This window comes from Callorhinus ursinus, unplaced genomic scaffold (assembly GCF_003265705.2).
Source record: "Callorhinus ursinus isolate GAN/ISIS: 27379988/994484 unplaced genomic scaffold, GSC_fseal_2.0 scaffold2, whole genome shotgun sequence".
Classification (NCBI taxonomy): domain Eukaryota; kingdom Metazoa; phylum Chordata; class Mammalia; order Carnivora; family Otariidae; genus Callorhinus; species Callorhinus ursinus.
Window position 1 is genome coordinate 60,723,721 of NW_027397064.1, and position 23,960 is coordinate 60,747,680.

Genomic DNA, 23,960 nt, shown 5'->3' on the forward strand with positions numbered 1-23,960 from the left:
GGTCAGCAATAAAAACAGTGGCTCCCTGATGTTTGCATTTCACTGTAACCCCATAAGTCCTTGACTTTGGTGGCTGTCTATAGCTCCACATGTACTCTCTCCATTGAAATGGGTAGTTGGCAGCTGCACAGACATAGACTGTAGCAAGTGCTTCTCCCATCTCCCCTCACCAAGACACCCCCTCTCTCGTCTCCCATTCATCCACAACGAGATTGGATAAAATGCCAGTTCTTTCATTCTGCAGGCATAAATGATTATATGTTAGCATCTCATCTCTTTCCTGACACTGTCATGGTTTCTGACAAGTCTTGTTGCCATATTCCCCTCCTCTATATCCTAGTTCTACTGGGGTGGTAGCTGTAATGTAGTTGACAAAGCCTAAATTTGGAGAAAAAAGACCTGCGTTTGAAGCCCTAGGTCTTTAGAAAGTTCTGTGACTTGGAGCCATCTAGTTTGAGCTTCAGTTTTTATCTGTAGAATTGGCCAAAAAATACCTATATCACATCGTGTTTTTGTGATTATACTTTGTTAACCAAAAATTTTTACCAAGTGAAGGCATTTTCGGTATACAAATAACAAAACGGGAGTTGTTTTCTGAAGCTCTAAGGGGAAAATATGATTTTACATTAATTTTATGGAAAATCAAGTGAGGGTTTTTTTTTTTTTAAAGATTTTATTTATTTATTTGACAGAGAGAGACACAGCGAGAGAGGGAACACAAGCAGGGGGAGCGGGAGAGGGAGAAGCGGGCTTCCCACTTAAGGACTGAGCCACCCAGGCGCCCCTAAGTGAGGTGTTTTATTATGTCTATTTCTTACTTCCAAGGTCCAGAGCAATTCAAATGGAATTTTGAAGATATTTTTTATTATAATCTGTTATTATGATAATAATGTGATTTGTCTACCTGTTGTACTCTAATTTCCTTTCATCCCTCAGACTATTAAGTAATGTAAAGCAAGGGAAATGGTTCAGAATGAATTTGATTACTAGCCTGAGTTTTCATGTGGTTTCTGTTTCTTGTGTGCTTTGGTTTCAGACAGTCACAACTGCTCAAGTTCTGAGTTTCTCTGTGCAAATAATGTGCCTCCATCCAGGAAGTGCATTCCCCAATCCTGGGTCTGTGATGGTGATGCGGATTGTACCGATGGCTATGATGAGCATCAGAATTGCACCAGGAGATCTTGCTCTGGAAATGATTTCACCTGTAGTAATGGATTGTGTGTCCCACACTCATACAGGTGAATTGGTGCTTAAAAAATTTCCCAGTAACCTCAAATATCCACAGGGGCAGGGCTAACTTACCTATTAGGCATGGTAGCCACAATGCCTAGGATCCATTGTACTTTTAGTGGCCTATGGAAATGAGAAAGTTTAGATCAAAGAGAGTATTTTAGTATATAATATTAATATATCTGCCTTTATATCACTGTGATCATTAAATACAATTTTTAATATGTTCGTGGAGGAGAGGGCCCGTGATGGTAAAAGGGCTTACGGCTCATGCGAGGCATAATGTAACCTTGCACAGAGGGCCAGGGAGATAAATGAGGTGTACTTGGTGTAAGAAAATTATTTCTTGAAGCAGGTGACACTCTTGGTTTTCCACTTGGAGTAGAGGCATGGGTACAAGATACACTTCATTTTCTTCTCTTTGCTATAAGAAAAATAACAGTACAAGCATGATCATAAATGGAGCTTGGCACTTAGGCTTAGAGCCAGTGAGACAATGGAGGGAATCAGGTGAGGTGAACCGAGAGAGGATGTTCTAGCTGAGCGATATGAATGCTGTTCAGCATTGCACAGGAGCGCCGGTCTATTTTGAGAGAAATGGAAATCTGGATTTTCATATTAAATACTCTGATTTTATTTATTTTTTATTTTTTATTTTTTTGAGGGAGACAGGGGAGGGGAGGAGAAATGGAGGGACAGATGGAGAGGGAGAGAGAGAATCTTAGGCAGGCTAAGCACTCCATGCTCAGCACAGAGCCCGATGTGGGACTCAGTCTCACAACTGAGATCATGACCTGAGCTGAAATCAAGAGTCAGATGCTTAATCAACTGAGCCACCCAGGTGCTCCTAAATACTCTGATTTTAAATGCTGGAAACAAAATTTAAAATTCTAAGAACACTGCAGGTCAGATAGATCTAGTGCACAGCCTGCCAGTTTTGGGGACCTCTCCTGTAATATTCTGTTGCTTGATTTCTTATCATTTTCTCCAAATGGGCCATTCCGAAAGTTTATATTAATATATATATATATATATATATATATATTTTTTTTTTTTTTGTTCCCCACCTTCTCACTATCCCCACTTGGCCAATTTTTGGATAAATAGGGAAGTTGGGAAGAAAAATGATGTGTAGGTTTCAATCCTGATGGACTAGGGGCATAGTAAGAACATTAACAAAAGTAGGGGAGCCCAGGAGGGAGTTTGCTCCAGGTAGACAGTGAGTTTGATGTAGTGGGACTTGTTTGTTTGTTTGTTTTATTTTGGCTGAGCTTTCTGAATTCCTTTAGCCAAGGGCTATGGCAGAACAGAAAAAAATACTGCGTCTCTGGAAACCTGAGCTGTAGGGTCTAAAATAACTCCAGATTCTGTTTGCTTGGGGTGCCAGTAGCCGCTACTAAGAGCCCCGTTAATGTGCCTTTTGCTTGCTTGAGAGAATGTGTGTTCCCCTATTTGGTAGGTGATACAGGGGATCATTTTTCCTACTGACTTTTTTCCTCTTGGCTCATTACTGAAGCTGCGGAAGAACCTGGATAAGACTGAGCTGTGAGCAGCTTGCTGGAATATTGATGTTAATTATGTCCAAAAACTTTATGATTTGCTTTTCTAACTGACTTTTTTTTCCCTCTTGACTTGGATCTAAACTAGAGGAAAGAAAGCATTGGTGTTTCAAATCATTTGGAAATGAGTTAAACAGCTCTCAGGAGACCAAATGGGGCTGAACCAGCTTGCTCTGATCACAACTTTCTTTACAGTTACATGCATACATTTTGTTATAAGTCACTTTGCCAGCACCCTAGGTTTGTGGATGGCATTGCTGATTAGTGACCCGACCATAGATCAGTCGTAAAATTGACCACATTCAGCTTTGGTACCTTGACATCTTTTAATGTTATGCCTCCAGCACCTGTGCCCTCCATGGTAGATCCTTTTATTAATTGTCAAACATGAGCTCCGCCAATCCTTATCCAAGATTCCTTTATTCTTAATTCCTATATTGTGAATTCTATGATTCCTTTATGCTTATGTTTTGTTCCTGTCAGCAGGAACCCCTTCAGTAATCATAACTTTCAGGGGATTTTGGAATAATGTAGAGAAGAAAGAACAGTCTGGCTTAACAGAATTTTAGGGAACTATATTGTCCTTGCGATGCCTGGGAATGTTAGGTCCCCAAATAGGACTAGGAAATGCCTTGTTCCTTGGCCAACAGCCCATGCTGTCCTGCTAGTTTTCCCTCTTTCCCAGCACCGTGACTACTCACATCTCATGGTAGGTGGCAGGGTATTATGATTAAAGATGGAAGGAACAGGACAATGCAAACATTACTCTGATTGGAAGGTGTGCATTCTTAGAGGACACAATGATCTTACCATGTATAATATATGTTCACTTGGGTATGGGCACTTCTATCGTCTGGCTGCTCAGGATATTGCCTGTGCCCGCAAGTCATCTCATTGTCTAATGAATAGATCTGATGAACACCAAAACTAGAAATTTGTGTTTAATTAATTTGTCAACAGCTTAGAAATGAATGCAGTGATTTTTAATATCTCTAGATCAGCATTTCTAATGGTAGCAACCAGTACCTGGGGAAATCATATGGAATGCTAAATATTAGATTCTTCTAGAGCTGGAGATTGGTGGGGTGGATAGCGATTCTGGGAGAGAGGGAACTAAAGACATGGGTGATCTTGTTACTGAAATGGTTGGCTTGACATTCAGGTAGACGGAGGAGGAAGCAAAGCCCTAAGTGGGTGATAGTTGAGATTTGTCTGCCTCTCCAAGAGTGGTACTGGGTCTCATTACACAGGTGTGACCGGCGCAATGACTGTGGGGACTACAGTGATGAGAGGGACTGCTCCTACCCCACCTGCAGTGAGAACCAGTTTACCTGTCAGAATGGGCTGTGCATTTATAAGCAGTACGTGTGTGATGGGGAAAACGACTGTAGAGATGGGTCTGATGAGCTGGAGCACCTGTGCCACACTCCAGAGACCACGTGTCCCCCTCATCAGTTCAAGTGTGACAATGGGAACTGCATCAATACGGTGGAAGTCTGCAACCACCTAGATGACTGTTTAGATAACAGTGATGAGAAAGGATGTGGTGAGTATAACAGAAGATTTGGGAAAAGGAAAACAGGGAGACCGAACGTGGATTCTCAACCCCTTGTGACTCACCGGGACTTTCTAGTCTGTCCTCTAAATAGAATATTCCCAGAAAAGTACTATTGTTTGTCTGTCTATCAAAAGGCAAATGTTTCTTAGTATATAAGGTTAGTACACAAACATTTTTAGGCTAATTCATCAGCTAGGCAATGATTTGAAAATAAAGGATGAGCAAATTCATACCATTAGGAGTTAATACCACTGTTAAAAAGGACAAACAGTGTGAACCCTTGAAATGGCTTGTCTGAGCTCTCCCTCCGCTAGGATTCCTTTGCGTGTTCATTTTCACGTTCAGGTGATTGAAGGGGAGAGTCAACCTCCATGGGTAAACCAGTTGAGCATTTATAAAATATGGAATTAATAGGAACATGTTCTCTTCCCTGTGTAGATAGTTTCTGGGTAAGCTTGGCCATGTGTCACAGGACCAGCCAGAAGGACAACCAGTGGACTGCTGGGAGGCTCATCCTATCTTGTGAGAGCCAAATGTATGCATCTCTTCCCAGCTCCATGTCCAGTGAGGTTACCCTGGTAACCTGAAATTGGCCATCATATGAGAGTTCCACTGCCGAAATGGAAGATGCTACAAATCACAGCATCCCCCACCCCTGAGATCTGTTCTACCAGCACACCACTGGCCATGCTCTTTTCTTTTGCTCTTCTTTCTCCGCTCCCCTGCCATGTTACTTTTTAAATTATCGGTTACAAGGAGATTGGCGGGTATAGGATTAGAAGTCAAACATAAGCTTGTTCGTTATATTAGTTGTTAAAACCACTGGTGAAGGATTAAGTTGGGGAGGAAGTTGGAAAATACGGACTTTTGAATATCTGTGGCCTTTAGAAGACCCTATTGTCTGTCTTCTTTTAGCATGATTCATTGAGAAGTGGGCTGTCCAGTGGGAAGCTTGACTTTGGACCATTCTGGTGGGTCTGTTTTGGACATTTTAGCTTCTCTAATACCTGTCTTTTACTTACAGGCATTAACGAGTGCAATGACCCTTGGCTCAGTGGCTGTGACCAAAACTGCACTGACACCCTCACCAGTTTCTACTGTTCATGTCGTCCTGGTTATAAGCTTATGTCTGACAAACGGAGTTGTGATGATATTGATGAATGCAAGGAGACGCCCTTTGTCTGTAGTCAGAAGTGTGAGAATGTAATGGGCTCCTACATCTGTAAGTGTGCCCCAGGCTACATCCGAGAACCAGATGGAAAGAGCTGCCGGCAGAACAGTAACATCGAGCCCTATCTCATCTTTAGCAACCGTTACTATTTGAGAAATCTCACTACAGATGGCCATTTTTACTCCCTCATTTTGCAAGGGCTGGGCAATGCTGTGGCCCTGGATTTTGACCGAGTAGAAAAGAGATTGTATTGGATTGATACAGAGAATAAAGTCATTGAGAGAATGTTTCTGAATAAGACAAACAGGGAGACAGTCATAAACCACAAACTACCAGCTGCAGAAAGTCTGGCTGTAGACTGGGTCACCAGGTAAGAAAATAATGAGGAGCTTTTAAAAGTTAAAATGGTTTTTAAAAAAATATTATAACGGGCGCCTGGGTGGCTCAGTTGGTTAAGCGACTGCCTTCAGCTCAGGTCACGATCCTGGAGTCCCGGGATCGAGTCCCACATCGGGCTCCCTGCTCAGCAGGGAGTCTGCTTCTTCCCCTGAACCTCTTCCCTCTCATGCTCTCTATCTCTCATTCTCTCTCTCTCAAATAAATAAATAAATAAAAAATCTTTAAAAAAAATATTATAACCATGTTTTTATCTTAATAGAGAATTGAGTCTAAGCTTGTGGCCATAATTCAGAGTTCCTTCGTGCAGTCTCAATAATTCACTCAGACAAGTCTGTTTCCTTGGCTCTACCATTTAAATTGCTAATTGCTCTCCCTTCCATGCCCTTACTCCTCTAAGCCTTTACATTGCCTGGGAAGGATGCTTATGCTGCATCAAGAAAGTAAAGTCAGAATCCTTGTGTGAGGTGTGGCCCCAGAATTCCCTATGTGACAACCCCTTTAAAGTGGGAATTATAGCTCACTCTTGAATCTTCTGTTGTTTCTTTGCAGGAAAGTAAATTTCCTGTTTCCGCAGGCCCCTGTTTTCGTGGGGGAAAGTGCCTTCTAACAGCTGTCTTTGTGATTCCACCATAGCTTGGATAGGAAATTCGGTGGCTACCTATATACTGTTTCACAAGCAAAACGTCTGTATTTGTAACTCCTGGCTCTCCATTTCAGAAAGCTCTATTGGGTGGATGCCTACCTGAATTGCCTCTCTGTCTCTGACCTTGATGGTCGATACCGCCGCAAGTTGGCTGAGCACTGTGTGGATGACAACAATACCTTCTGCTTTGATCATCCCAGAGGAATTGTCCTTCACCCGCAATATGGGTATTGTCTCCCTGTAATCTTGGGCTCTTCTCTCATGCCCATATTCTGCCTCTGTCACCAAAAAGGCTGTTCACATAGTTATCTCAAGGCCAATATCTTGCTGGGATTTGTCTTCTGCTTTTCCTAACTGGTAAATGGTTTAGTTATAATGGGTAGAAGCATGGCGTACTCAAATGATATTCATCAGCTGTTCTGTTTTCTTTGCCATGACACACCATTTCACTTTTCAAGTCACCTATTTTGGCTGCATGCAGAGAAAATTATGGTTAAAAAAACAAAACAAAACCAAACCAAAGACCCACCTTTCCTGGACTCTCCATGTCGAATCCACTGAAATCCCCAGTTAATCCTGTTCATTCTTGAGCATTTCCTATACATCATTCCTTTTTAGATTATTTTCTGTTTTTTTTTTTCCCCTTTCTGAGAGACTCTGTAGAATATAAATTCTATTTCTCTAATTGGAGAACTATGTCTTTTGGCTACTGACTTCTTTTGGCTTCAGGGACTGACTCTTTGTGTTTCTTCCAATAGGCATGTCTACTGGGCAGACTGGGCTCACCGAGCATACATTGGGAGAGTAGGCATGGATGGGATGAATAAATCTGTGATTATCTCTACCAAGATAGAGTGGCCCAATGGCATCACCATTGATTACACCAATGATCTACTCTACTGGGCAGATGCCCACCTGGGTTACATTGAGTACGTACATAGAAAAGGATAAAGTAAACCAAGCAACCGTTTATTCCAAACACTAGGGCTTGTGTTGCTAGTGTGTTATTCCTAGGTAGCTTCTAACTGGCCTGTGTGTTAGAAGTCACTCTGAAGTCATTTCTAACTAAAACTGCCTATAGGCAATTCGCTGAGCTCTGTGGTTATGGTATAGTAGAAAGAGTGTGAATGTTGAAGCTGGATTCATCAGGTTTTTGTCCTGGTACTGTCACTTCTTTTTATTTTTTTCATCTAGGAAATGGAGGTAGTAAACTCTCTCCTATTGTAGACAGCTTAGTGCTCGACTCATCTTAATTTCCTTATCCTCTTTTTAAACTTTTTGTTTCTAAAACTGAGATGTAATTGACCTATAACATTGACCAAGAAGGTCTTGAAGTTTTCCTATGGTTTCTGTAAGTTACCATAAATTGTCATATTTTGGAGAGTATTTTTAATATTGTATGGCTAACATCAGATTTCTTAGCAGCTAACTCACTCCACCTCCTGTTTGAGTTTTAGGGTCTACCCTAAAATTGTAAAATATTAAAATACCAGTATTTTGATGTAGACTCATAGTAATGAGGGAGACATTGGAATTGGAAGGACTAAAAATCTGGCTGTGGATGTGCTGTGATACCTTGAAATCAGAAAACCGCCTCTGGAATTTTATTTGTCTGGAAAAGTATTCATCAATAGTGCCTAGGGCATGATTAATAATAAATGTGCTGCCACAGTAAGCAGAGTGAAGCCTGCAGGCCTATACTGTATCTGAGTTAGTATATTCCTCGCAGGTGACACCGAGAATCTAGGTATTTCCTAAGAACAGCTTCTCAGAAATGTTCATGAAAAGGCAAAACTCGAGCTTCGTATTGTTCTCTTCCAATTTCTTCCAGTGACTTAGGAAACAAAAATGGTGTCCCAAGGATGTTGAATGGAGAACATTAATGGGAGAGGTTATAAGCCAATAAGAGCTGAACCAGCTCTATCTGCAGGAAAGCAGCTATGGTTAGGAATTAGAGATTATTGAACTCTCTGTGGCTATTCCTATTTTTTAAGCATGGCTTTTTAAATTTTTACATCTTTTGTTCAGTCAAAATATGTTTCAGTTTAGTTTTTGTTTAGTCTGGGAGTTTGGGGGAGGATCTGGACTTTAGTTACCCCTAGAAGGTAGAATTTTATTAATTGATTTGTCAGTGCATCTATCCTTAAAGTCATTGGAAGAAAGGAGTTAGCTTGATTTGATTGAGTGACTCTTCCTTCTACCCCAGGTACTCTGATTTGGAGGGCCACCATAGGCACACAGTATATGACAGGACGCTGCCTCACCCCTTTGCTATTACCATTTTTGAAGACACTATTTATTGGACGGATTGGAATACAAGGACAGTCGAAAAGGGAAACAAATATGATGGATCAGATAGGGTTGTGCTGGTGAACACGACACATAAACCATTCGACATCCATGTGTATCATCCATACAGGCAGCCAATTGGTGAGTAAGTGATTTGGAAGTTTGGCCCAGTTGCTCTAGGTTCTCTGCATGCCATTCTTAATTCTTCAAACATCATTTATAAAGAGAATGGTGTACTTGGTAATGTTTTCTACAAAACATATGGGAAAACCTGCTTGTAACTTTTTTCTTAACACCTGGTTTATTCTTAAAGATCAATCTGGGTTTTTGTTTTTGATAAGAATTAACAATTGTTGGGGCGCCTGGGTGGCTCAGATGGTTAAGCATCTGCCTTCGGCTTGGGTCATGATCCCAGGGTCCTGGGATTGAGCCCCGCATTGGGCTCCTGGCTCAGCAGGGAGCCTGCTTCTTCCTCACCCTCTGCCTCTCTCCCTGCTCACGCTCTTTCTCTCTCTCTCTGTATCTCTGTGTCTCAAATGAATAAATAGTCTTAAAAAAAAAGAATTAACACTTGTTATGTTGCCATGTTTAATGAGCTGAAGTATTTGGTGGGAAGACTGAAATATTTTAAAGTGGGCTAAACCAGTCAGAGTGGCTAAAATCAAAAACACTAGAAATAAGTGTTGGCTAGGATGTGGAGAAAGGGGAACCCTCTTGCACTGTTAGTGAGAATGCAAACTGGTTGCAGCCATTGTGAAAAATAGAATGGAGGTTCCTCAAAAAGTGAAAAATAGAACTACCCTACACTCAGCAATTGCCACTAGGTATTTATCCAAAGGATACAAATGTAATGATTCGAAGGGACACCTGCACCCCAATGTTTATAGCAGCAATGTCCACAGTAGCCAAACTATGGAAAGAGCCCAGATGTCCATTACAGATGAATGGGTAAAGAAGATGTGGTGTGTACACACACACACACACACACACACACACACACACACACACAATGGAATGTTACTTAGCCATCAAAAAGAATTAAACGTTGCCATTTGCAAAGATGTGGATAGAACTGGAGGGTATTACGCTAAGCAAAATAAGTTAGAGAAAGACAAATACCATATGATTTCACTCATGTGGAATTTAAGATACAGATGAACAAAGGGGAAGGGATGGAAAAATAAAATAAGCTGGAATCAGAGAGGGAGACAAACCATAAGAGACACTGAACCCTTGGAAACAAACTGAGGGTTGCTGGAGGGTAAGGGGGTGGGGGGAAGGGTAACTAAGTGGTGGGCATTAAAGAGGGCACTTGATGTAATAAGCACTGGGTGTTATATACAACTGATGAATTACTAAATTCTACCTCTGAAACTAATAATACACTCTATGTTAAATTGAATTTAAATAAAAATAAAAAAATTAAATGGGTTAAAAATGTCATGACATTTCGCCCTGAATATTTAAGATAACACCTTTGAAAAATAAGGACATTTCCTATGTAACCACAATAAATTATAACACTTAAGAGATTAACAATCATTCCCTAATACCAAGATCAGTCCATTAAAATGATTGATTAAATAGAAATGTTTAAAAGAAAATTACAGTAATTATAAAACAATTTATTAAATTCCTATTTGTATATGACATTTTGTGTGTTAAGCATATGTTATGCTTGTCATTAGGAAGGTAATGTTAAGAGCAACACAGTGTCTCATAATTTTTTTTTCTTGTGAACTTATATTCCTCATCATGTAGTTAAAGCCATTTCATGATTTATAGATAATCTAGCAAAGGTCTGGAATTTACTTTGGGGATAGAATGGATTTTGTGGGCCTGCTTTGTTAAAACATGATAAACTTAGAAGTAAGGAAAAATGAGAATTGGCAAGATAAAGATATTCAGGGCTTTTTTTCCCCCCTGGAAGTTAATATTCTTGATATTATTTTAGCAAAAGTTCAAATTAGGGGCACCTGGCTGGTTCAGTTGGTAGATCATGTGACTCTTGATTTCGGGGTCCTGAGTTTGAGCCCCATGTTGGGCGTAGAGTTTACTTAATTAAAAAAATATATATGCACATATATAGATGTGTATATATCTGTATCTATCTATCTATAAAAAGTTGAAATTAATCCTCACCTCCAAGTGGTGACGCAGAAAATTAGTAAAGATGCTACACAGTTCACCTGTCCATCTCATCTTGGCCATACTTCTGTTGCCTGTATTCTTAAGAATGCGAGAATACAGCATCTGCTAGAAAGTAAAACTGCTGGTTCTGGGCACATGAATATAAGCTAAGTTTCCCACCTGCTGTCCAAAGACTTTGAGAAACACGTCTTTTCTAGCCCAAAACACCAGTGGGTATGCCTCACTTCTGGTAGCTCATAGATCAGTTTTCTCAAAGCACAGCATTGCTTACAGTTCTACCATCTGTCCTATTTATGAATTTTTGGAAAAAGCATGGAACTTGGATATGATTTTTCTTACTGAGCGGTGACTAGTTTGATGAGATGGGCAATCAGCTCACCTGTGTTTGATATTCTAAGTGAACTAACTATATTTTCCTTCTTTTACTAGTGAACAATCCCTGTGGTACCAACAATGGTGGCTGTTCTCATCTCTGCCTCATCAAGGCAGGAGGAAATGGATTCACCTGTGAGTGTCCAGATGACTTCCAAACCCTCCATTTGGGTAACATCAACCTCTGCCTGCCCAGGTGCTCCAGCACCCAATTCCTGTGTGCCAACAATGAAAAGTAAGGCTCTCTCTTCCCTCACCCTACTGCCTCTCCATCCCCTTGGATGGACACACATAGAACTTTGAGGATCTAGGGGATGGGAGTTTCCTAATGAATTAAGATTTTGGGTAATTAATATGGTTCATTTGGAATGCACCAAGACTCTCAGTCTCCAATCTCAGATAATTTCTTTCATGAATAGAAGCAATTTGTTAACCAAAATGTATGCAGGTATTTTTCTGTAGAGAGGAAGCTAGAAACTATGTGTTTTCTATTTCTCATAAATTGTCCTACGTGTCAGGGCCAACACTGTATATTTGTACACTGAAAAATAGCCCTCAAGAGTGGTAGAATTTCTCTGATAAAGGGTCAGTATCCAAAATCTATTAACTTATAAAACTCAACACCCAAAAAACAAATAATCCAGTTAAGAAATGGGCAGAAGACACGAATAGACATTTTTTCCAAAGACCTCCAAATGGCCAATAGACAAATGAAAAGATGCCCAACATCACTCATCATCAGGGAAATTCATACCAAAACCATGATGAGATACCCCCTCACACCTGTCAGAATGGCTAAAATTAACAACACAGGAAATAACAGGTGTTGGTGAGGATGCAGAGAAAGGGGAGCCCTCTTATGATGTTGATGGGAATGCAAGCTGGTGCAGCCACTCTGGGTAACAGTATGGAAGTTTCTCAAAAAGTTAAAAATAAAACTACCCTATGACCCAGCAATTGCTCTACTAGGTATTTACTCAGAAGATACAAAAATACTGATTTGAAGGGACACATGCACCCTGATGTTTATAGCAGCCTTATCAACAGTAGCCAAATTATTGACTGATGAATGGATAAAAAAGATGTGGTATATATACAATAGAGTATTACTCAGCCATCAGCAAGAATGAAATGTTGTCATTTGCAATGATGTGGATGGAGCTAGACTGTATTATGCTAAGCAAAATAAGTCATTCAGAGAAAGACAAATACCATATGATCTCACTCATATATGGAATTTAAGAAACAAAACAGATGAACATAGGGGAAGGGGAAAAAAAGAAAGGAAAGCAAACCATTTAAGAAACAGAGGATCAAGGGGAAGGGAGGGGAAAAATAAAACAAGATGAAATCAGAGAGGGAGACAAACTCCCTAAGAGACTTAATCATAGGAAACAACTTGAGGGTTTCTTGGGGGAGGAGAGGGTTAGGAGGCTGGGGTAACTGGGTGATGGGCATTAAGGAGGGCACGTGATAAAATGAGCACTGGGTGTTATATACAACTGACGAATCACTGAACTCTACCTCTGAAACTAATAATGCACTGTATGTTAATTAATTGAATTTTTAAAAAAAAGACTTTTAACTGTAGAGAACAAACAGGGTTGCTGGAGGGGTGGTGGGTGGGGGATGGGCTAAATGGATGATGGGGATTAAGGAGGTCAATTGTGCTGAGCACTGAGTGTTATATGTAAATGATGAATCACTAAATTCTACTCCTGAAACCTATATTACATTATATGTTAACTAAGTAGAATTTATTATTTTTTTAAGATTTTTAAAAATTTATTTATTCATGAGAGAGAGAGAGAGGCAGAGAGAGAAGCAGGCTCCCTGTGGAGCAGGGAGCCAAATGCAAGGACTTGATTCCAGGACCCCGGGATCATGACCTGAGGGGAAGGCAGATGGTTAACCGACTGAGACCCCCAGGCACCCGCTAAGTAGAATTTAAATAAAAATTTGAAAAAAAAGAAAAAGGAAAAAAAGTGATAGAATTTCTCTGTCTTCCCCACTCAATATACTAGCCTAGCTTCTTAGTTACTATGCCAGAGGATCCAGGATTAAACATTTAAATCCACTTTTGATTATTTGTATCTGTTACAAAACATGGCCACAGATGACTTCCCTAACTGTGGCCACAGACCATTGATGACTAGGGGAACTGAGTCAGAGAGCGAAGTCAGGAGGAGACAACAGTGCAAACCATGGCATTTAAGATCCAGTGGCAGATTGTTCTGATGATTTAATAAATATCTTAGATTTAGAATCTAGCATGTATCCATCTTGACCTAGGCTTTCAATAAGTGTAAGTGCCCTCTACCTTCCCAACCAATACCCATTTGTCTGTTACGTCACCCCAGCAGAGGGTCCCAACCAGTTCCTACTACCAGAACTGTAGCCCTAAACACACAGTCCACTGTTTCCTGTGGCAGGAATTTAATCATTAGGTCAAAGCATTTTTCCAGCATGACTTTGGGTCTTAACAAACCTGGTTCATCTCATCTAGTAATGTTTTCTCCAAAAATATGCCACGGTAAAGGAACTCAAGCGTGTTACAACATGGGGTTCAGTTTTGATGCCTTCTCTCCAGGTAGCCTCTACCACCCCGTGCTTTGCTCAGAGAAGCGCTGTATTTTCTCTGTGCAGGTGTATTCCTATCTGGTGGAAATGCGACGGGCAGAGAGACTGCTCGGATGGCTCTGACGAACCAGTCCTTTGCCCACAGCGCTTCTGCCAGCTCGGCCAGTTCCAGTGCACGGACGGCAATTGCACCAGCTCCCACTTCCTGTGCAATGCTCACCAAGATTGCCCCGATGGCTCTGACGAGGACCAGATTCTCTGTGGTGTGTTCGATGGCTCGAGACCACCTTTGGCCCCCTTCTTAGTAGATTGTGTACAACCATGATTCTGTGGGGATTTTCTGCAAGTCATAACCCCAAAACTGGTCCAGAGTCCTAGGAGAAAAGTCAAGAAGCCTATCCTATATTATTCTAAAGTTCTTGAGATAGACTAAGGTCTCTACAAGGTGAATGGTTGAAGTAGATGGTGTGTTGTCTGTATCGGCGGTTTGCCACTACGTGCTATGTAATAGAACACTCCTGGAGAGCTAACACTGAGGGCAAAAGGAGGCTTTCCCACTCTCATTTTAATACTGTGTAATATTTATTTGTGTTTTCATTTTTAAAAAAAGCCAAGGAAAAAACCCTCCAAACTGAAAACAAAACAACACATTAGCGACAACAGCAGACACCAAGTCCGTTAGGAGAACAGGCACAGGAGAAGGTGAATTTCATAGGCCATGAGTGACTCAGTCTTTACCCCCTAATTCTGCATGCAAGAGAAAGATGCTTAAGAATTTAGGAGACAGTAATCTTCAAGAGAACAACTGACCGTGTCGTGGTACTGGCAGATAATAAGGGCACTGGGACGGAAGTTCTCTAAAAAGAAATTATGGTCAGGCTCTCCAAGATCCCTCAGTGTAAATTAGGAGCTTCTGTCCCTAACCCCTTGCAACCCAACGCCCCTTCTTGCAGAGCATCACCGCTGCGAGTCCAGTGAATGGCAGTGTGCCAACAAACGTTGCATCCCTGAAGCCTGGCGGTGTGACTCGGAGAATGACTGTGGGGATAACTCAGACGAAGACATTTACAACTGCGCCAGCAGGATCTGCCAGCCAGGCTACTTCAAGTGTGCCAATAGCCACTGCATCCCTCAGGACTGGAAATGCGATGTGGACAATGACTGTGGAGACTACTCGGATGAGCCCATGCCCGAATGCAGTGAGTTCCTGCGGGAGGGACCCGTGTGGGCAGAGCGGGGGAAACAGGAGAACCTGCGGGATTGAGAGAGGACAGGGGAGCGCCCGCTTCAGCCCCATGGCACACTCCCTCTTGGCTCTCCCTGCTGACTCTGGCACTAAAACGCAAAGTATAGCTCTGTGGTTTGCAGGTGGAACCAGACCCTGTTGCGAAAGGGGCTGATTCTTCCTCTCCATACCCTGGATATCTAACTCTCCCAAGTAGGATCACAAGAACTTACATTTGTGTATGTCTAGCACTTTCTCGTTTGAGCCTCAGGGTAGGGAATGTGCATGTTACCAATTCCCATTTTCCAGATGAGGAAACTGAGGCTCACCTTAAGTAGTTGGTCACATTTCTATTTAGTGGTAGAGCTGACACCCAGGTATTTTTTACTTCAAGCCCAGTCCTTCCCCTCCCCCACTCCCCCGTAGTTAATCCTGTAACACAAATGAATGATACTGACATGGGGAGGAAACTGAAGATGCTTTCTGCTCTTGGTAAATAGATCACACCTAAAACAGACACATGTTGCCAGAATCAGTCCAGATGGTAACGCGGTAATTGTTACTCCTCAGCACCACGTCCTTCATATGACAACCGGAAGGTGTCTTTTGGACTAGGAATTCAGTTCTGACTTTGCTCTTTCCTCCCTCTTCAGTGAGCCATCGCTGTGACAACCATACAGAATTCAGCTGTAGAACGAACTACCGCTGCATCCCACAGTGGGCTGTGTGCAATGGTTTCGACGACTGCAGGGACAACAGTGATGAGCAAGGCTGTGGTAGGAGGGGCTGCAGGGGTGTGGGGGGAGGGGCAAGAACACGGAAGTGTCAAGTGCCATCTGGGTGATGAGAGTGCCTTTCCCATGTCCTTGTTCCTCCGTTTACCTCTGAAAAAGCATCATCTATTGATTTTTCTAGTGACATGCTACATTTTTTTTTTAGCATTTAGTGGGCTATTGGGGGAGTTTAATTTATATCGTCTTAAATGAAATCCCATCCCAAAGGATGTTGTAATTGGGGAAGATGTTATTAAGATACTAGGAACTTACATAATTTCTCCTAAATGTAGAATCCTTATTCACACTTGACAGTTTTATAGATTGACTGACTGGAAGGGGGCAGAGAAAAGATTTGATACCTATCTCGAAAAAGAATACTTCAAAATCAGAATATTCTTCTTTGGAGATTTTCATATTCTGAACTTCTCTCTGTCCATATCACCTTTTAGAAAGTTGTAAGTCACTTTGGCAACATGGAAAGAACTTAGGGACAAAAGGCCAAATGAATTAATAGAATCTGTCAAGATTAGCCATATACTTTAACTTGAAACCCGAATGTCTGTGAGTGCATGTGTTAGGTTTAGTTGGAAGAGAGTAAGGGAGCATTTAATGTGTTATTTTAACACTGAATTTAATAACACTGAATTTAATCAGCTAAAGGAATGAGATGGAAATGTTCTATTTGCTGTTGGCATCACTTACCTTTCCAGGTCTTTGTTGCAAATTAGAAGCCAGATGCCAATTCATTTTGTGAGCGGTTTCTGCAAAAAAGAATGAATCTAGTTTAAAGCAGTTTAAAGTTTACTTAAGTAGGATAGGTTCAGGTTAGCCAAAAGAGGAATATTGACAGTGAATGCTGCCAGCTTTCCTCTCTCTGGGAACTTTGAGAATATGGTAGCACAATTCTCAAATTGTCTCACAAGAAAGCCAGTGCTACCTCCAGCTTCTGAAGTCTTTGCAATGACTATGCTTTGTAGAGGAAAGGACGTGCAAACCTTCTGGGGAATTTCGCTGTAATAATCACCACTGCATCCCTCTTCGTTGGAGGTGTGATGGGCACAATGACTGTGGAGACCACTCAGATGAGGAAAACTGTGGTGAGTGTTCAGGGTTCTACCATCTTTACGTGCTATCAGCGTTGTGCTCTCTGTTCTTTGTCCATAATTCAGTTGTCTGTGCCATTCATCCTCAGTGGGTAGGATGACAATTAACCTGATCTCTTGCATTCTGCTGACTGGTACGTTTCCACTTTTTCTTGGACTAAAAACAGAAGCATCTCCCTTTAAGATGCTTATAATGAAGTTTGGGGAGAAGGATGTTTACTCAAGTATATGTTTGGTTTGTTGAATTTTTTTATATCTAACTTTTTTTCTAGGTGACTTGTCATAGAGGTCAAATATAGTAAGATAAAGAATAGGAAGAAAAAATCAGGACCAAGAGAAGTTCAGGAAGGAAAGATGATAACCCAAAGACACTGCTTCTTAAGTGCTTGCCTCAAGATGGTCTTAGTAGCAGAGGGAAGAGATCTTATATTTAGGATTGGGATCACCCCTGGGATAACTGCCTATTTTTAGGAGGGCTCATGGTTAAATGACAGGTCAGGTTTTAGTTCCTCTCTCCCAGTGAAGATGCTGACTATAAGGAATCGGACAGGGAGTTCAAGGAAAAGAAGCCAAAGGTTTGGATCACATCAAACTAGATAGTTCTGAATAACTGGATGTATTTTGAAAACACCTTTAATGAGACCCTGCCCTGAACATATGTCATTGATTCATGTATATGTCAATTTCAGATAGACTGATATGGAATACATTCTTCTTTTTTTTAAGTAGGCTCCCCAGTGTGAGGCTTGAACTCACAAGCCCAAGAGTTGAATGCTCTACCAACTGAACCAGCCAGGTACCCTGTAATATGGAATACATTCTAACTTTAGTCACTTTTTGGAAGTAAGAAGTGGTTGCCATTTTCCATAGGCAATTGAGAGAATCAGGATGCTGATTGCACCTGCAGATATCAATTGGCTAAAACTTAAGACAAAAGTGTGATCCAATAAAATTTTAAATTTGAGAAAGTTCTTGTTTAATCCTACAGGAGGTTACCTAGACTGTCATGAGAGCAACAATTATCTTAAGATTAAATCACCTTTGGAGAAAACTCTTAATAAAGGCCATTCTTTACATTCTTAAAATTGAGATAGAAGGTCTAGTTTTGGGGGACGGTCTGCCTGCCCAAGCAGATGGCTAGGACTTGGGACACAGGAGTGCCGGGCACACTGAGGGTACCCAGGCCAACTCACAAATCTGTCTTCTATGTATGATTCCTGGTTCCCACTAATGGCTGGGTGGCTTTCCTTTGCAGTCCCCCGGGAGTGTTCGGAAAGTGAGTTTCGATGTGATGATCACAGCTGTATTCCTTCTCGATGGGTCTGTGACCATACCAATGACTGTGGCGACAACTCAGATGAGCGGGACTGTGGTAACTGTCAGAGTTCTTTTAGAGGCTTACCATGGGGTGGAGTACTAGAGTCAGCATATTGGACAGAAGAAGGGACTTCAAGTGAGAGTTTGGATGATTTTTTTTTAGAGTAAAACAATTTTTGTATAATTTATGTAATATATAAGCCTTAGCATAACACAGTACCTTCTGCTCTGTATTTTCTATGCTTTATTCTTAACTTACAGCAGTCTTGATTAGTAATAGGGGAAAATGGCAAGAGATTTTTGAAAATCTCATTTTAACTTAAATATTTCCTAGGAGCAGACTTTAATCTGCATTGTCCTTATAAGCAACAACAACAAAAGCATTCATTTTTCCTACTGTTCCCCAGGAAGTGGCCTTGAGGGATATATTTCTGTAGCTCTCTGGTGTAAAGGTCAGGGCATAAGACTAGGAATCATAAACCCCAAATGATTTTTATAGCTCTTTACTCACTAAAGGTTGGGTCTGGAAATGCAGATTTCTGAGAGAATGCTGGAGATTATATAATAGGGGAGAGATAGGTACTTTCATCTCCATATGTTGAATGTGAATTTTTGGAGAAAATTGTATTTTTGGAGAATTTATTCACCCGCTAACCACAGCTGTGCATTTGCCGTGCGCTAGTCACAGGGTGTGGATAGGAGTGTGATGAAGTACTTTATTCCACGGACCTGTCTGAGAACAAGGCCTACTGGAATGACAGTCTTTTCTCTTCAGAGATGAAGACATGCCAACCTGGATATTTTCAGTGTCAGAGTGGACACTGTGTGCCTGAGCAGTCGACATGTGATGGAATCGCTGACTGTCTAGATGCCTCTGATGAAGCCACCTGTCGTAAGTGTCGGGGCCCCCATAGCACTGTTTGTCTTGAAATGTATGCATATGGCCTTTTAGACCCCACCTCTCCATCAGCCACCACTTCTTAACATGAATAGGCTATAGGGATTTTCTATTCAGCGTTCATTGGTAATTACTGGTTCACCTGGGGTCAAATAGTTTCTAGTAGTCATTCAAGTGCATTTCACTAACAATATTTTATTATTTTATTTTATTATTTTTATTATTTTTTAAAAGATTTTTATTTATTTATTTGACAGAGAGAGACACAGCGAGAGAGGAAACACAAGCAGGGGGAGTGGGCAAGGGAGAAGCGGGCCTCCCGTGGAGCGGGGAGCCCAACGCGGGGCTCAATCCCAGGACCCTGAGATCATGACCTGAGCCGAAGGCAGATGCTTAACCAGCTGAGCCACCCAGGCGGCCCTCACTAACAATATTTTAAATAGAGAATATATTAAATATCTGTGCTAACAAACATGCTTACATATTATCACCTCTGATACAAACCATTAACTGGAAAAAAAAATCCGCAGGCAAACAAGAATATTCGAGCAATGAATAGATGGGTATAAAGAACTTGGATTGGGTATTAGAACATACTGAATTTACAGCATTAACATTTTTCTAAATTGCATTATGGCATACAAAAAGCTTAAAAATGAAGGTCAACATGATCAGTCACATTTTAGTCTTTATGAATACTGAATAAATATGAACTGTTTTTGATTATCCATGATGGGTATTATTAATGATATGGTTGCCACATTTTAAAACCTGGTTTCAGAGAAACTATATAAAGATGATGGGTAAGGCCAGGGCTGACGCAGCTGAAGATTTTCTCTTGTCTATAAGGAGACAGTCCAGTGCCATCCACAGAATGACTCATATCTTTGAAAAGTGGGATTGGACAACAGTTGTTAAGAGGTATTCCATCATAATTTCAGACAGTAGAAGGCGACAGTATGTCTTGATTAAGGAAGACCAGGCTATCATGGAAAGAGCTAAAGGACAAATATAGCAGGCTACCTTTTAGGTTTATTTTCAAATTATTTTTCTAATAATTTGAATATGTCTCCTCTCCACCAACAGCCACTCGCTTCCCCAATGGTGCATATTGCTCGGCTACTATGTTCGAATGTAAAAATCACGTGTGTATCAGGTCATCTTGGAAGTGTGATGGTGACGATGACTGTGGTGATGGTTCTGACGAAGAGCTTCACCTGTGCTGTAAGAGGGAGACAGAGGGCGGGTATGGGAGTGGTGTCTTTTGGCAAAATCTCAACGCTTTTTTCATGGAGCATGTGATGCCGGAGGGCAGTTGGAGAGAGTTTGAGTATTGGATGCATGAGCAGCATCACTGTGATTTTACTTGGTCTTCTTTCCCAGTTCCCTATTTGGGACATGGGAATGTTAGACAAACATTCATCCCTGTTCATTGTTAGCCCAAAGATTTGACAAAAATGCCGTGTCAGTATCTCCTTCCGTTCAGAGCACTTTAATTAGGCTACATTATATTTTCGCAGCGGCATCTCCACATTTTTCTTGCCACTTCTTTTCTTGTTAGGAAGGAACCATGTTTTGTTTTGCTTTTAACTTGATGGATCTTGAAAAATACCTTAAGCATGTGTAACTTTCAAAGAAGTCCTTAGGAAGTTGCTCCCTCTATGAGATAAAGTGCCCACGGCCCCATTAAGAAGTGGAGAGGCAGAGACACAACCACATTAAAAAGTGACCAGCACTATTTTATAGTGTTTGCAACATCTTTCACAGCAAAGAATTCCTGCAACAGTTCTGTTAGCAGTACTTCTAAGAATCAGCTCTTGGATCTGACTTTTTTATCCCCGGTCGACCTTACTACAAGTTTCTCCTTTTGCTCCTGTGTGTGATACAAAGACAGAAGGAAAATCAAACAGCCAAAGCCTTCCATGTGGAAGAAGAACACACGTGTATTGAGTTTACCCAATTTCTGAGGGCCATGCCTTCTTTACCAAACAAGTAAGGGACCTGGGTTCTACCTTTGGGTTCCTCACAGGTGCATAAGCATCAGCTAGAAGTCTAACTCTGGACAACAAAATGAGAGTTCACTTGTGAAATAGCAACTTTAAATGTAAGAGGTGAGGAAATTCAGGAAGGAAAGTCTGTCATGGTATGAAATACCATGCACTGGAGGGTCAGTGACAACTGCAGTTGGAGAGACAAAGAGTGACCTACTTACTATTAGGTTAAGAGGTCATGTATGGTCCTACCAGCGTCTCCAGCGTCATGGCTTGTCATAGTCACCCCCATTCTCTGCTCTGGCTACAGAGACTTTGATTCAGGTCCAAACACCTGCTGTGCTCCTTCTTGACTCTGAACCTTCCCCAGCCTCTTCTGATCCCTCCTCCCCCTGATCTATATCAGGTCTCTCCAGTAGATGCCGTCATAGCAGGTCCAGTTTGTGGCTCTTCTCACAGTTGTAATGGAATGGTTTGTTGGCAAAGTCTGTTTCTCTGTTAGAATGAAAGTTCTGTGAGGACAAGGACTCTGTCTTTCTTGTTCTGCATTGTATCTGGCTCTTGGCACGGTGCCGTGGGGTGTGCTAGGAGCTCAAGATGTATTTGTGGATTGGTTCATTGAGTGAGCAGATGAATGGATGAATGCGGCCAGCCTGGTGCTGGCGTGGGAGCATTTTAGATATTGACGCTGACGTTCTACTCTCAACTTGTGCTTTTGTTCCTCCATCTTTCCTTTCAGTGGATGTTTCCTGTGAGTCACCGTACCGGTTCCGATGTGACAACAATCGCTGTATTTATAAGCATGAGCTGTGCAACCACGTGGATGACTGTGGAGATGGGAGTGATGAGAAAGAGGAGCAGTGTAAGCAAAAGGGAAAAAGAAGAAGGAAAAACTAAGGGCCCAAGTTGTCTGCAGTTTGCAAAATGTACTTCTGGGATTTCAGTTTGTTCTGCAGAGGCTTGAGCTGGACCTACGACTGCAGATCTCTGTTGACAATCGTTTACAGACCATATACACACACACATTAGTCAGATGCATCCCGTCCCTGCTTATTCCCATCTTATTGGAGCAAGTCCTCTCATTTTTTAGTCTTCGTTTAAATGTTCAGTAAGCTTTTTTTCGAGAAATGAGAACAAAGACTACTAGTTGACTCACGCTTCACAAAGTAATGGCTTATTTGTTTTCAAAAGTGAGGTTTGGTCATTCTTCAGCATTGAGTTACTAATTGTTAATGTAGGCATGTGAACTTCTGAATGCTCAGCGGAAACGATCACATTCAAAAAGGCAGCACCAGTGTTAACAGACCTGGTCTTACATGTATCTTTAAAATGGAAATTCATTTCCCAGAAGAGAAAAAATAATGGATTATTTTAAGATAGAGGTTTCAAACTGGTGGCATTGAATGTTTTAGATAGTGAAAAAAAAAAATCTGTGCTTTCCCCTTGTGACTCAATGTTTTAAAATCTATCCATTGAAGGGGAGAGTTGATTAATTTTGGGGCTTATTTACCTAGAGAAAAGTCAGTGAGAAAAATGATTTCCCCTGACTCCAGTTGCTTTTTTCCCTAAAAGGATACTCTTTGGGAAAATTTAGATAAATGGCTCATTTTTCTACTTTCCATCCCTTGTATTGATGTGGCCTTAGAATGTTCACCGCCAGCTCTCAGACTGGGGGCGCTGTGTGTCAGAGAGGGCTAGGACACTATGGCAGTGCTCAGGCTTGTACTTGTTTGATGGTTTTTTGGTTTTTTGGCAGATGTGAACCTATGGTTATAACATTGTTCCTATGTTCAGTTGAGGCATGGCACAAAAGGATGAAAACCAAGAAATAAGACATTTTTAAAAATTTTGAGCAGGTTTTCCCTTCTCCCCTTCTCTTTCCATTTTCCCTTACTACTATTGCCATTTTTTTTATGGAGCAAGACAATTGTAGCATGTGGTCAAATCTGAGAGTGGATAAAAGGGGCAGTAAACTTACTCGTCCCAAAAAATAGGATGTTAGTCAAAGGAATCACTGCTTGCCATCACAGTAGACAAACTGCAACATTTCAATAAAGTAGCAGAGGTTAAATTTTTTTTTTTTTAAGATTTATTTATTTATTTGAGAGAGAGCAGGAGGCAGAGAGGGGCAGAGGGCAGAGAAACCCCAGCAGACTCTGCGCTCAGCACAGAGCCCAATGCAGGGCTGGATCCCACAACCCTGAGATCATGACCTGAGCTGAAACCACGAGTTGGATGCCCAACTGTGTGCACCACCCAGGCGCCCCGGTAGCAGAGGTTGATTTAAAGTTTGATGAAGGTCATGCAGTTCTCCTCTGTCCTGGAAGTATGCCACCTGCAACACATAGTCTTCAAGGTTGCCGAGGCAGGAGAAGAGGGAAATGAAAGAGGCACACAGGTTCTTAATTTCCTGGGCATGGAAGTGATAGATCTTGCTTGTGCTTGTGGTCCTTCGGTTGAAACTGGTCACAAGGCCCCAATCTAACTTCGGGGAAGTGCATGGATGTTTAGTGAATACCAGTGGTTTCTACCACAATTTACTCTTATGTCACTAAAAATCCGTTTACACTTTCCTTCCCCTGCATAGAACACCCTGAACCTATCCCCAAGGGACATGACTCATAGTCCCATTCAGTAACTGAAATCCAGGAGTTCTGGATAATAGGTTGCAGTCCTGCTGTCAATTGCAGATATGGTT

General features: G+C 41.4%; 1 protein-coding gene across 2 annotated transcripts in view; it reads left to right on the forward strand.

Moving 5' to 3' along the window:
• The window catches only part of LRP2 (LDL receptor related protein 2), a 194,546-nt gene that overhangs the window by 141,064 nt on the left and 29,522 nt on the right, over positions 1-23,960 (forward strand). For both annotated transcript variants that reach the window (XM_073882829.1, XM_025852083.2), the window contains exons 48-62: positions 1,037-1,238; positions 4,040-4,335; positions 5,372-5,888; positions 6,635-6,787; positions 7,319-7,489; positions 8,767-8,990; positions 11,430-11,607; positions 14,019-14,215; positions 14,906-15,151; positions 15,831-15,953; positions 16,931-17,050; positions 18,312-18,428; positions 19,149-19,265; positions 20,358-20,495; positions 22,002-22,124. In XM_073882829.1, the coding sequence (XP_073738930.1) occupies positions 1,037-1,238; positions 4,040-4,335; positions 5,372-5,888; positions 6,635-6,787; positions 7,319-7,489; positions 8,767-8,990; positions 11,430-11,607; positions 14,019-14,215; positions 14,906-15,151; positions 15,831-15,953; positions 16,931-17,050; positions 18,312-18,428; positions 19,149-19,265; positions 20,358-20,495; positions 22,002-22,124 (2,922 nt within the window). The remainder of the gene's footprint in view (positions 1-1,036; positions 1,239-4,039; positions 4,336-5,371; positions 5,889-6,634; positions 6,788-7,318; positions 7,490-8,766; positions 8,991-11,429; positions 11,608-14,018; positions 14,216-14,905; positions 15,152-15,830; positions 15,954-16,930; positions 17,051-18,311; positions 18,429-19,148; positions 19,266-20,357; positions 20,496-22,001; positions 22,125-23,960) is intronic.